General features: G+C 41.9%; 1 protein-coding gene across 1 annotated transcript in view; it reads right to left on the bottom strand.

Annotated features, from left to right (window-relative positions):
• Window positions 1-832: 832 nt before the first annotated feature.
• The window catches only part of MYOF (myoferlin), a 111,241-nt gene continuing 97,259 nt past the window's right edge, over window positions 833-14,814 (bottom strand). The window contains exons 43-54 of the mRNA XM_063132884.1: window positions 14,176-14,267; window positions 13,336-13,506; window positions 11,907-12,055; window positions 11,022-11,161; window positions 9,767-9,855; window positions 9,436-9,531; window positions 8,881-9,022; window positions 6,289-6,388; window positions 5,961-6,154; window positions 4,650-4,759; window positions 2,364-2,511; window positions 833-1,424 (exon numbers count right to left, since the gene is read on the bottom strand). Of these exons, the coding sequence (XP_062988954.1) occupies window positions 1,380-1,424; window positions 2,364-2,511; window positions 4,650-4,759; window positions 5,961-6,154; window positions 6,289-6,388; window positions 8,881-9,022; window positions 9,436-9,531; window positions 9,767-9,855; window positions 11,022-11,161; window positions 11,907-12,055; window positions 13,336-13,506; window positions 14,176-14,267 (1,476 nt within the window). The 3' untranslated portion in view covers window positions 833-1,379. The remainder of the gene's footprint in view (window positions 1,425-2,363; window positions 2,512-4,649; window positions 4,760-5,960; window positions 6,155-6,288; window positions 6,389-8,880; window positions 9,023-9,435; window positions 9,532-9,766; window positions 9,856-11,021; window positions 11,162-11,906; window positions 12,056-13,335; window positions 13,507-14,175; window positions 14,268-14,814) is intronic.

The following is a 14,814-nucleotide window of genomic DNA, read 5'->3' on the forward strand; positions in this document are numbered from 1 at the left end:
GCAGGTAGCTGCTTTAAGAATCAATCAACAGACACTGTGTTGTTCAGCCCCTCCAAAACCATCAAAAGAAGCAAACCAGCCCTGCCACATTTAAAAGAGTGTGCTTAACAGCCTTATGGAGACTGGTCAAGTGACTGGATAAATATAACATAGGAACCAGTGTCCAAACAAAGAAATGGTGATTTATTTTTTGCATGGTATATCTTGTATTATTCTTAATGTTCCAGAGAAACATTAATACAGGGTGCTGGATGGAGAGTATAGGGAAAGCTACTAAATCTGATGAGAATTGATTACTAGGAGAGGCAGAATAATATGCAGATGATCCTACAGAGTTTTGCCTCCCAATACCTCCACTGATTTCAATGGGCTTTGGGGTATCTTACTCTGCACAGGACTAGGCTTTGCTACTACTACAACCACCACTACTTTGCTTGTGCTGAAGGTAATAACTGCAATGCTAAATTGTATGCTTGTTTTACTTTGGTTAATGCTTTGCTCATAAATTTGAACCGCATGAAATGAAGCTTTCTGAAGTTTTAAAACACTATGTTCACATCACTGTGAACAGTTTTTTTTATTGCACTATGTTTTGTAAAATGTAAAGTAGCGTCTTCCCCCCATAAACCCACCCCATAAACCAAGAGGCAGAATATCAAAGTGCTCATAATAATAATATTTTTTTAAAAAAAACAACTTTAAGGCTGCAATCCTATACACACTTACCTGGGAGTAAATCCCACTAAAGCCAATGCAATTTACTTCTGAGTAGGCATGTACAGAATTGTGCTGCAAATATAGTGCATTTTCAAAGAAAAGGGGGAAAGTGATATAACGTTTGAGAAAAAGAACATTTAAAATTGAAGAGCATGGATAATTTTTCATGCTGATGCCATCAAAGTCAAAGTACAGAAATAGAACACAGTAGGTTGGATCCAGGATCTGCCTTCTGTAGACTGACTAATGGAGTTGGAAGAGTTCATGGAAGGTGCCTGCACCCCTGAGTGTAGGGGATCCTCCCTCTACCTGACACCACAGCTCATCCCATTCAAAAGGGCCCCCAGATCTTCTGTGCAGCAGGGACTGGAAGGGCTGCCGCAGGAAGGAGGGTGCCAGAAGGTCCACTTCCAACAGCCCAGTTTCATGTGCTGGAATCTGGATCCAACCCAGTATCTTACAGTTATCTTTACCCAATACATCTTAGATGACAGTGAGATTCTTCGAAAAGAGCCCCCCCACATTGTGTTTCAAACACAAGTGAAGAAGAGAGTTACAGGCATGGCAGGTGACCTGCTTGCTTTGGTCATTACGTATTTGGTCCGGAGGTGGGAGCTGCCCAGCCTCATTGCACTGTCTGCTTTAAAAGAAAAGCATCTTCCTTAATGAGCTGAAAATGGATTCACAATCTTCATTGACAGGTAGTTCTAAAAAACAAAAACACAAAAAAAGGGGTGGGGAGTGGGGGAGTGGTCAAAACGCATTCGAGACATTTATATGCACAGAGTAATGTTAGCGGACAAGTATTTTATTTCACAGTGGTGCTGTTTAGCTAACCATCCCCTATCCAGTGACATAGCTTTCTCAATGCAGATTAGTATTGAAAATGCAGCTGTTTTGGGACAAATTACTGTATCCAACCTGATCCCTATCCAAAATATAACAAGTAATCCCAGAACAATCTTGCTTAGAGATGCAGTGAACGGAGCAGAATGCATGTATTTTTATTTGTTTTTAAAGTAAGCTTCTGTAGCACTTGTACGCCTTAGGCAAGCCACATTGGCTCTGAGCCTCTGCCAGGACTGGCCCACCCATGGAGCAGAGTGAGGTACCCACATCAGACAGCAGAGTGGGAGGAATGGCAAATTGTGCTGCTAAGCTGTCCCCACCAGGAAGCCCCCCCCATCACCACTACCCCACCAGCTGCTCTCCAGCGATGGCATTTGCCACAGCAAGCCAAATGGCTGGCAGGGCTCTCTGGAACAGCCACCTGCCCTCTGCTCCCCTTGTTGAGAGCTGCACAGCTAGAAGAAGTTCACCTGGGTCACATGAGAGCTCACTTGGATCTTGTGAGAGCTGGGCAACACCTTGTGAGACCCCGGGCAACTGTTGCTTCTGGCCATGTGGCTCTCCATAGAGATAGGTCTTCTCTAAGTATGACCAAATCTGGATCCAGCCCACTGCCTATGGGGTACTTAATCAAGCCTAACATTTAAAAATTATAATCAATATTTAAAAGCTGCAGAAAGTTTTGTCTGTGGCCAGGAGCACCAGTCTATATCCTGAACACAAGCCGAACCAACTTCAGCCCCAAAAGATGCGATGTCACAAGCAAGGAACAATATTAGCAATGTTAAAAAGCATACCGGCAATGAATACAGAAGAATGGCTAAAAATAAGAGCACAATCAGAAGGATGAGGATTCCAATGAAGAGCCACTTAAATCTGCGCCACACAATAAATTTCATTGTCTTGCATGGATTTATGAACCAAAGGAAAGATGTTTCTGGCCGGCTATATTTTGAAAGGGGAAAAAAAAAAGGGATTAGTAACATGAACAAATTTACATCTTTATTGCTAATGGGCTGCATTGTCCATTTCTGATTTGTAGGAAGAAGTTATGGAAAATCATACACAGCACCTCACGGTGACAGAAAGCAGATGCTTTTGAATGAGGTTGGCTCACATTCTTCTGTGGCCCTGACTGAAAATGCTTACTGCCCTCCACCCCCACCCCAGAATCCTGTTTACAGGGGAGTGGGGAGCTTTCAGTCTACATAATTTTACGAAGCTGGGAAAATGTCTGAAGTTGGAAGACTGGTGGCTCCAGTTTTGGTTAGGCTGTGAATACATTACAGGTTTCAGTCGGAACTCTAAAGGAGCTATCCAGGGTGCTGAACTTCAGGTCTAGCGTAGATTCAGCACCTTGGATAGCTCCTTTAGAGGTCTGGCTGCTTTTGGCTAAAACCAGGAATGGATTCTCAGCCTCAACAAAATTGGAGCTACCAGACTCCACTAGGGTAGGCATAGAGAGAAAGGGCACATGTACCACCTGCTTCAGAACCAGGATCGGCCTAAGATATTTTGGTGCCTGAGGCAAGGAATAAGGAGGTGCCCCTCTCCTATTCTATGTACAAAAGCTGACTGCTATGGCAGCTGAATCTTTCTTCAATACAGGTAATGGGACAGTGCCCACCACTACACCTGAAGGCAGCAGGCTATCTTAAGGGGTACAGGGTAGGCCATGTGGAACATCCTTCTCTCTTCCAGCAACGTGCTGCCACCTCCCAACATTTGACATCCAAGGTGACTGCCTCACTCTGCTTCATGATAGGGTCAGCCCTGCACAGACCCTGTTGTCCCAAAAGCCTGGACTGGGGAGACATGAGTTTCTCCCTTAAGCATTTTCCTAGTTACCTGCTGCCCTTGGAATTTTGTCGGCACTGGCAGATGCAGCAACCATCTTTTGCATTGGGCCAGACTTGCTTCTGAACTTTCCACAATGCTCCTCAATTTCCCCCTTCATCCTGTTCTTCCATGTGGTCTACCTTCCTTTTCTCCTTAACCTCCCTCCCTTGATGCCATTACCTGTCCTACACTGATGTCACAATGAGCCAGAGACGTCAGAGATGTCATGGTCCTCTGGCTGCTATTGCCTAATCTACTCTGATGTCACACAAGGGTTAAACAATCCAGAACTAGGTAAACAAATACCAAGGGGGATTTGAAAATCATAGAATTTGAGCATCAAGTTTCATTAACAAAGTCTGTTGAAGAAACTACATTACTATTCCTTCATGTTGTCATAGGCTGTTGACTGACACCTTGCTGGCAAATCAGCAGAATGGGTCTTAGTAGAAGTCAGTCAGATGACACCTGCTGCTTATGGATAAAAAGTTAAATTCTTTGGGGACTCACCAAAATCTAGCATTAAATATCTCATATTTATAAAATAAAATAGACAGTTCAGATTTTTGCTTTTAAGTGCTGCAGGCACTGACTATATCATTGATACAGTCTATATAGCATCCAGCACATGAATGCTAGATAATGTTTAAGAACAGTTTATATAAGTGGGCAACTCATGTTCCAGTCCATTGCTCCTTGGAAATAATGTCCCTTTCTCTACCCCAAACTTCCACCGCCAAATTCCTAAAGAACTTTATAACACAGTCCTAAAAAATAAAATAAAATAAATGCTGGCATGAGTATCCTTGGATAAGGTTTGCACAACCACGGGCGTGGAAGGGGCACAACTGGTCCTAAGCCCCCAGAGATATTTTGCACTGACAATTGGAGGTGAAACAGCTGTAGGAACTTCCCCACACAGATGGCCTGATTATCTTGCTGCAAGGTACGGAATTCCCCCAGCTACAGATCTGTAGTTCTGGTGGCTGCCCTATCACAACAGGGGTGGGGAATTATAAACAAATGACATCTTACTGCACCTAGCAATTCCCTGATCTGTAGATCGAACTATTCCTGGTTAGCAAAGTTCAGTTGACCACTGGCAGGAGAAATAAGCATGTATCCCACTGAAATCAGTTGGCAGTCCTGTTTTCAAGTTTCTTGGACACATGAGACTCACAAGGTTGTTGGGGGACCAATCCACAAGACATCAACATTAATTCGAAGAAACTAAAGTATCTTACTTTGGCATATCCAACTTAGGGTTCATATTTGGTTCATCTCTTCCTTTACCAGCCGGCCTTTCTTCAACGTCCTTTTCAGCAAGGACTTCCAGAGTCATCTCAACTTTACCCTTCAAACGAGTCAAAAAATTATCATTTTTTAACAATAACTTGTGGATTTAAAACACACACTCACACAGACACTATAATTAAGTTTTATAATTAAGTTTTAATATTTGTATTTTGGTGATCAGTTATCTCAATATTCCATCCAGTTTTACATCTCTGCTACTTTGGCAAATGTGTGCTATGATATTTGTAGCAACATACACATATCAGATAGATAGACGGGGAGGATATATCTCTATATCTATCTAGCTATATATGAATGTGTGTTTGTATATATAGACACACACTCATGACAATTCCTTAGGTCTGTCCTTTATCACACTCTAGTGTGACCAAGAAACAGAGCCCACTATGGGCAATGGATACAGATAGAGGCTGTTCACACAATACACTAATCCATACTCAATGATTGAGTGTGGGTTGTTTTGAACCATGAGTTGTTTGTTGAGCCATGGGTTATCAGGTTGACTGAACACACCAAGGGTGGCTTGCTAAGTATGCAGTGTAGCTTATTTTCTCAAACAAGCCACCTTGGCAACCCATGGTTTGTTGTTGGGTTGTTCAGAGTGGTTAACAAGTCACACTGCATAATTAATTAGCCACCCTGGCTGCGTTTAGACAACACGATAACCCACCCTGCGAAATGCATGCTGAGTTCTGACAACACGGTAACCCATGGGTCAATACGGGTCAACCCTCAGTTCAAAACAACCCACACTCAACCACTGAGTGAGGCTTAGCATGTTCTGTGAACAGCCTCATAGCATGGACTTTGTTCGTAATGGTTCCCATTAGTTTTTATGAAACAAATATGAAAATGCGTACATATAAAATTCTTGGAATTATGTGCTGCAATAAAGTGCAATATGCTACAATGCACTAATTATGCTGCTGTACCAAGCCATGTAAAGTGGTAATCCTGTGAACGGAGCTGCAGGTCACAGCCCTTAATCAGGAAATATTATAAATGTGCTAAAATCAATGGAAGATTTGCCATTGATTTCAATGGGTACTGGCTGCAATTACTGAGCCTCTTTGGTCACATCTGGGGCAGGAATCGACCTATAATTATCAGTGCAGATATACATAACATTAGGACAGGTCCATGACTATTTAGCAGAGAGAGGGGTAATGAAAGTGTTAGAAGGCAAAATAAAATCCCAACAACTAATAACGAGTTCGTGCATATTAATGGAAACATACAGCCAAAACACGGGAGCCATCTTTTTCGACGTAGCACGGCCACCATCCCCTCATAGATTTCTGTTCAAAGAGTGAAGCAGTCTTAGGAGTCTTGAGAGCGTTTGTTGGCTTGTACTCTGGAATCATGTCTAAAGTGCACTTTTCCGGCACCTTTGCTGGCATAATGGCATTGTGTAAGTCAAGTTCAACAAAACCTAAAGAAAAAGAGAAGCAGGGTGGGGAGAGACCATCATGAAATCATGTACTCTGTTGATCTCTCAAGGACATCTTGCCACAACTCTCTCCCTTTGGTAGGACTGTGCACAAAACCATAGTAGTTAAAGCATACCCAGATAGTCATCCAAGGAAAACTTATCGTTGTCCCATATCTGAATAAGCAGCTTGGGTGGAATTCTGAATTCAGTATTGTCAAGACTCCAGAAGTGCTCCTAAGAAGAAGAACAAGATCAGTAAAAGGAAATGACTTTGCTCCTCTGCATTTCAGTGTAATAATGTACATTACACTGAATAAATAAATAAAATACATTACAAGGCAATGTGGTATTGTGTCTGCCTGAGCTCATCAAAGCCTTTGTTGCACCCAATGTAGAGACATAATTCCCCCGTCACTAAAAAAAAATGTTTCAATGGTTGCAAAATATTTTTTCAAATCCCTTTACTGTATAAAATGTTATTATGATTTGTTTTGAAGTTTTTGACCCAAAAGAATAGAAAAATGCAAAAAGCATGGCAGTGTTACTTATTGGATCAGCCAAGGGCCAAGAGTCTTTTGAGCATCTCAGAACTTTGCATGAGACAGAATGGGAGGCAATAATAATCAACTCCATGCAATTAGGGATGCAGAAGGGAAAGTAGAAACAAATGTGCCAGCTTGGAGAATGGGTGTGCTAGCCCCATCCCCTCCAACCCCTCCTCACCAGCCATGTCTCTCTTCACGCATTTGAGGATGAACAACTGTAGCATCTCCTCCTCCCCTGGGTGCCTGAGATTTAGAACTCTGCACATTCACTCTCCAACTTGTAGAGGCTGACAGGGCATGCAATGGAGGGGCCCGGGCCCTGAATCTATTTCCCATGGCCCCTGATCTATTCCCCACAGCTGTACATGATATCAATGGAAGGTTTCTTTTTCACCTTAATTGCCATGCAGGGGGCAATTTTCAAGGTTAATTGCAGCAAGGAAGAGAAGGGTTAGCTCTCCCCCTTCATGGCAATTACGTTTTGAAAAAAAATTTCCAATGGTGCCACGGTGGGGTGAGGGTGGGGATTTCCAGGGGGATCAGAGCTGGTGAAGGAAGGCTTAGCCCTCCTTTCCCTGTGCTGTGTGCCCCCTCCACATGACAATTAAGCTCATGGGGGGTGGAATACCACTGCTGTCAAGAAAAAGATTAGGCCCCAAATCTTTTCAGATTTGGGGCCTTCTATCTCTCCAGCATGCGCAAGGTAGAGGTTTTGAAAAAGATCACCTCTGCCCATTAATCAGCCAACCAGCTATCATTCAACTATTACTACTATACAATATTGAAGAAAGGTCTGCCTCACGTGATGCCTGCAATAGTATCACGTGAGCCTGGTCTTCCTCTCTGAGATTGGGCATCTCACTCTTTCTCTGGTCTTGGGGGAGATTTATAAAATGCTATGGCCCCTGGGATGCGCTCCCAGGGCCACACATAATGTATGTGAGAATGGACATTATATAGAATACAGTGAGATACATGCAGGGCCAGGCCAAGTCATTTTGCTTCCTGAGATGAAGGACAAAACAGCACCTCACCCACCATACCTAGGGAGGTCTTGGGCTCTCCCACACTAGAGGCATTCAAGAGGCAGCTGGACAACTATCTGTCAGGTATGCTTTAGGGTGGATTCCTGCATTGAGCAGGGGGTTGGACTCGATGGCCTTGTAGGCCCCTTCCAACTCTACTATTCTATGATTCTATATGATTCAGTGCCTAGCAATGCCTCTGGAGGAGAAGAGCTAGCACACTTGCTCCTCCTCTTCCTCATGCGATTCTAATCACATAGGGGATTTGAAGACCTGTAAATCTCAGGTATAATCACATCGCATCACAAAATACTGGCATTTTAAAACATTCAGAGAGAAAATTGATTAGCTGGCAAGATGGGACAAACACTTTCCAAGAACCCAAGAAGGATTTTCTGCTTGGAGGCATAATGTTGCTAAAGTTTCGTATCTTCCTCTATAATAGGCCATCATCTGACCCGCCTAAGGACCAAACCAGACATTAACTGGCAGGCACATATAACATTTTTCGGAATACTGTGGCTGGTGTCATTGTTGTTGTCTATTCCCAGGTAATTGATGGCATATGATGGGGTGTTTAATGCATCAATCAAATTGCTTATGTCTGTCACTGATATTTTAGTTGTTTTATGGATTGGTTATATTTTAATGGATAATTGTTGCTGTTTTTTGTGTATAGTTTAATTCTATCAAAAATCGCTTTGACTATTTATTTATTTAATTTAGAGAAAGGCATTTAAGAAATAACAGCAGCAACAACAACAACAAGAAGAAAATAGTTGCATGAGATTGCATGTTTCAGTGGAAGAACTGGAACGCTAGCTATTTCCCACTTTAAATCACACACACCAGCTGCTTTTACACCTAGAGAGAAAATCTAAATACTGGTGTTATTTTTTCCTCTGTGGGTGAAAATGCAGCTGGGCAGGGGCCAGAAAATTTTAGCAGAGAAACCACAGGAGGGGAAAGGTTTAAAAGGCTCTTTCCTTCCTCCCATCCCACATGACTCTACCACGACAAACTGCATTCTTCAACGCAACGTTAAAAAGGGCGGGGAGATGTTAGAGAAAAACTACATCCAACTCAGTGTCATGTACAGTTTGGCCATTAGTGACCAACGTTAATGCTTATCTTTCACATTAACAGAGAAAATCACCTTTTTTGAAACTGTGCAGAGCTGTTCGGCTGGAAAATACTCAAAAGGAAAAAGAAATCTCCAGTTGAAGTTCCCTTCCCCATCTAGGGACCTATAATGCACATCTGTTTTCTGCTTATTTTCTTCATAGCCAGGCATCCATCTGAAAGTCAGAAACAAGCAAATTTTGGCTGGCCACAATGAACAGATTGTTGGCTGTCCATAATGCCACACCACTTTACAGCAATTGCATAGCTGCAAAGAGCTAGAAACTGAAACCACTAGACCATTTTATTTCATTCCGATATTGCCAGCCAATCTTAATGTGAAGTGGCTCAAGCTGCCAGTTTAATCCAAGAGCCAGTTTTCAGTCCTAATGCCCCCATTAAACACCCGTGAATCCAAGAGCACACAAAAAGTCATGTGTCAACATGACAAATGGCTCCTCCTCCCATTAATTCACTTGTGACAGTTGTCATATGATCCACTCTTTGGAACTCATAACAAGAATTGGACTTTTAAAAATGATCTAACAGGTGTGTTCCTTGTTAAGATAACTGATAGAGCCCCCTTTACCCTTTGACGTAGATATCACTCATTTCCTCTCCTGTGATACTTTTTTCATCCAAAATGACATCCTTTGTGTTCCAGACCACCACCCGCAGTTCGTACCTGTAGTATAGGTTATAGAAAGAATGAAGAAGTTAGGGTTGTCCTTTTATGGGTGCATCTGGCAGAGTACACATAAATAAATAAGGCTGATGTATTCCAGGGGTGAAATTGGGCAGGAAAGGACTGGGAACAGAGTCACATTCATCGCTGGGCTTAGCAGATTATTATAACTGGCTGAGTGGGAGATAGTTTCCAGAAAAAGGCATGCCATTTGCCTTCATTCTGGCTTACTTACTTCTTGGCCTTGCGAGGAGTGATGTTGAAAGGAGGGCCAGGGGGCCCCAGGCTTTTGGGGAAAACGTCCACCCACATCTGAAGCTTTCCCTGCATGGGTAAGACAAATCACGTCAGGCCATTTAAAAAACAGAATAAACACCTATTGCGTATTCCAATTTGATAGCATGTCCTGGATTCAAAGAACCATGGAACTCATTCTGCAGGCAGTGGATTCCTGTAGTCATGATGGTGCTATGATTTGACTTTAAAATGCAAACTGCTCAGAGTATTATTTTTGTTTGTTCATTCTGGGTTTTTTGTTCTACCATATCCGAAACATAAAAGGCTTGTAAAACTTGGAATGTGGGTGGCAGAGGGCAGGGAGAGAAATGTTAGTTGTGTGTTTTACGCGTGACCATCTAAAGGGAGCCCATAATACCATTTAGTCCAGTGTCTAAAATTACCTAGGTGCACCACTGTCCGCAGGCCCAAGAAGGCTTTGCCTTGAACAGCAGCCCCAACTTATCCCTTATTTGCCATGCCACATGGCAAACCCTGGTGGAAAACCAAGGGGACTTTATAATAGGTAATGGTGGTGGTGGTGATGGTGGGGTGGGAAATGGGGTTGCTTCTACTGCTTCAAAGGGAAGAAGTCAGAAATTCTGGCACCCCCAAAGCAGCTCTTGGGATCCTGGTCTATACATTTGCATAAGAACACTACATGGAAGTGCTATGAGCAGAACATCTAGACCTGATGTCCACAGTGACCCCAGAAGCAGCCTTCTCATGCTACTTCACGCAATGACAAACATCTGCTTAACTTGCATTCTTAGCAACTGGTTGGCAAAAGGCTAGATCTGTTCCACCTTAACAAAAAAAGAGGAGTTTCTACTTAACGGTAGCAACTATGAATACAAAATAAGGTGGTGATAGTTCTTTCCAATTAGTTAACACTGGATCATGATCCAGCCAAAGTAAGGCACTTCAAAGTCCTATTGATTTCAATGGGATAGCTAAGCATTCATTTAAAACTCAGGGATTGAAATCATGGGTCTCAAGTCCTTATCTTTGGCTGGACTGTGGCCATAGAGTAACCATCTTATTAATGGGGTATTACAGATTGTATGCAGAGGACGGCTCAGACATAGACAGGGTGTCCCATATGTTACTCCTCACTTTCTCTACCATAGCCCCCACAATAGCATTTATTCAGTATATCTAGCTATGCCAAAAATTTGCATCTCAAAAGGAAAAGTTAAAAAATTATATAATACTTGTGAGATGTTTGGTTGGAAGGTACTGTACAGCGTCCTTGTCTCAACATGCTCAGGCACCAAGCCCTGAGTCCTGAGAATGTGAAGGGCAAGTCGTTCTTCGCCAGACCCAAGGTGTTCATGCAATTTTTTGTTGGCCTCTGAAGTAAAGAGAAACAATGTAAATCAGTCGGAATTCACAGCCACGTACTGAAATTAGCAAGTGTCCACATCAGCACATTTAAACTAATATATACCTTGATTCAATGGATTTATTTGGGACTTACAACCCATGCTGTCTCCAGGTTATGGTGGGCCTTTGGGTAAGACACCCTCATTGAGCACCCTCCTTCAGTGAGTCTACCATCTCACCATCATTGTCACCAGCTGTCCTTCCTCCTCCTCCTCTTCCTCATCATTGCTAACATATGCTTACTTAACGGGCAGAAAGCCAGTGAGCAAGAAGCCATGGCATCTACTGCTCCTCCTCCTCTTCCTCCCCCATCACCATTGACTGGGCCAGAATGAGAGGTAGGTGGTGAACAAACACATTGCAATGTTAAAGAAGTCCAGGAGGTCCTATCAGTGGGCCCTCGGCAGGTGCCAACTATGCCTACCTTCAACACCTGCCCTGCATGATCTTTTGGACGGTGAGTCCCTGCTAGCTATGAAAAGGCAAATTTCACTCATGTAAAAGTGAAAGTCTCTTTCACTTTCATATAGGCTGGAAAGACCCGGATGTGCATGCTGCTCTGGTCTTCCATATCGGAGCTATTGGCTACAGTTTTAAATTTTAAAATGCAATATAAAATGCTACATTCATATAAATATAAATGTTCAAGGAAGATGCAATGAGGTCAGGACAAACACAAATCACTGAAATTCAGAAACTGTGAGAGAACTCACCAAATTCATCCAAAGTGTAGTCTCTTCCTCCATAACTAATCCGCTTTCCATTTTCAAAGAGGACTGGAGGACGATTGCCTTTAAACCTGGCTATATTTTGCAAGAGTTGTGTCGGTTTCAGTTGGTCTCTCCAGGTATTGATACCTGAACTTTTTAGGAAATAACGAACACTTCATAATAAATGCACTGTATGTAGGCTGTTTCTCGGATATACATACATTGTTTTATTAGTATATTAGCATAGTCTTGAATATTCTGAGTCAGTGGATGGAATTATACTGAGTTTAAAAGTGGAACTGGACTTTGTAACAGGATATTTTGCAGAACTAACACATGTATTGTATGCTGTTCATTGCAAGAAGAATGTATTGCCGTCAATCAAAGCATCACATGAAGGAAGATTGTTTCCTTCTTAAATATGTTTTCTTAATTTGTTTTAATCAGTTCCCCTGATTTGTAGGTTTTCTTATTAAATATGTTTTCTTAATTTGTTTTTAATCAGTTCCCCCAATTTGTAGGTTTCTTGCAGGCATTGAAACTCTGAAGTGTACACGGAACTATTCACAAAGGTACCTGGTAGGTGGAGGGTGCAATTTATAAACAAAAGTTATTTATTTACAACATTTCTATATGCTTGACATCTAAAACAGACCCCCGAGCAGGGAACATAAGCGCAAAACATTAAAAATATAAAAAGATTAAAACACCAAATTAAAATGGTTATTTTTAAAACAGAGTACAAATGAAGTATCTATAAAAACTGTGCCAGGTCAGTTAAGGAATGCTTCCTGGCATAGGACTGCTTTCAGGAGGTGCTGGGAGGAACATAGGCCTCATCTACACCAAGCAGGATATAGCGGTATGAAAGTGGTATATGGTATGTGTCAATGGGCCCCAACAGTTGTCAGTGCACTTCAATACTGCTATAAAGCAGTAGTGTGGCTCCTGCCTTTTATTTACAGCTTTCATAGTGCAATATCCTGCTTGGTGTAGATGAAGCCAGTGTTGGCACCTGCAGGGGCAAGGAGTTCCAAGCAAATGGGCCACCACACTGAAGGCTCTTCTCCAGGTGGACTCTAGTCACAACATAGGTCTGGAGAACCATTAGGCACATGCCCTCTGATGCCCTCAGTGACAAGGCAGGTTGGTAAAATAAATATGAATTATTTTCACAGATGAAGCTACCCCACAGAAAGGCCCAGTTATGCAGGACTTTTATGGGCACTGATATGAGTACAAGATTCTAAACTGGGCTGTTTGGTGTAGCTGATGCTTTAGATAGGCCAAATAACGCCTATCCTATTACAGTCACTGAAAATGCAGCTAATATGAGGCACAATTGAGATGAGGCATATGTTTTTCAGTAGGCATTGTTTTAAAACATGTGTTTAACAGCTGCCATGTTTTTATAGGTATAACAGAAACTTACACGCAGTATTGCTGTGGTATTCCACAGTGAGATCCAAAGCGGGAGAGGAATCTATTTTCCAGATCAATGATGGTTTCTCCAACTTTTTCATCTCGAGTCAGCATATCATAGTCATAGACAGAAATTTTCAGATCCTTCTCTTGAGGTAAGTAGCAACTCAGTTCATACATTCTAAATACAGAAATACCCAGTAGATTTCAATTCCAGAAAACTGACCGCACTGAAAACATTAACAACACTCACAACAAATATTACCAATATTACACATATACCATTCAGAAGTGGCAATAGGAATTTCTGTTTCAAAGTACTTCTCCCTCATTCATTGCATTCTGAAATATGATTTGCTTGTAATCATGGCAGAAGTCTATCAATAGCCACTACTTGGAAGAAAGTGAAAATTTTAATCCTTACACTATTGAATAGTGTAAGGATTAAAATGTCCACCTGCCAAAATCCCCCCCTTTTAAACTTATGTAATTCTAGGTTATTTATTATTCTTTTAGTAGCATTAAAAGAACATATAAGCATTTGAAATAAGAGCATTTTCTGCTTCAGTAATTTGGGGTGATTATTCTATCTCCCTCACCCCATTGTATTATAATCTAATCAACGATGCTCTCTGGATAGAAGTCAACAGAAGTGTCAGAAAACAGCAGAACCACCCTCTTTCCTCACCCTGCACTCCTTTCTTTTTCATAAGTAAAGAATAAGCCCATTTAGTGATTTCCTCAAGACTTTAAGGCTACGATAATGCCCTACTAGTACTCCGTAAGGGAGTTGGGGACATTCTAATTGTAAACATCAACAAATCAAATGGTAGGAAGTTTGTAAAATTACCTGCCAAAAATTGGATTGAGTGTGTTAGGAACATAATGGTCTCTGTCTTCAATGACTTTTTTGCCTACAGTGATTTTAATATAAGGGTCACACTGTTGGGGAACAAGGATATATTTAATTAATGTAAGATGAAACCATTATAAAGAACACATTTTCTACATATCACTATTCAGTGGTCCACATGTGCTGTGACATACATAAGGAGCTCCTATCCATGGACATTTTCTCAGTCAATTCAGTGGAAGGAGCAGGTCTGGGGACACACCCTTTTGGGCCCATAGTGCTGGTTCTTCCATTTGTTTAAGTAGCAGGGGAACCACATTGAAGCTCTTGCTAGCAGGGAGCTCCGTTTCTGCACCAAGTGACTGCTGCATCCATGCTTTAATAAGCAACATGTGCTGCAATCCTTATTCCATTCCTTCCCACCACCCCACTGGGAGGCAGATAAAGATTATTATTGACATTTTATATAAATCGGTTCATCATTATTTTAGAAAACATTTCAGAGTTCCTAGTGCTTTATATCTGCCCATTCCGTTGTACCACATCCCTATTATTATCTTTCCCCAAACCAGAATCCTGGTCCAACAGTGTACTCCAGTCACTGGATCACAGTGCTCTAATCAAAATGAACTCCTA

This window comes from Elgaria multicarinata, chromosome 8 (genome assembly GCF_023053635.1).
Source record: "Elgaria multicarinata webbii isolate HBS135686 ecotype San Diego chromosome 8, rElgMul1.1.pri, whole genome shotgun sequence".
Taxonomy (NCBI): domain Eukaryota; kingdom Metazoa; phylum Chordata; class Lepidosauria; order Squamata; family Anguidae; genus Elgaria; species Elgaria multicarinata.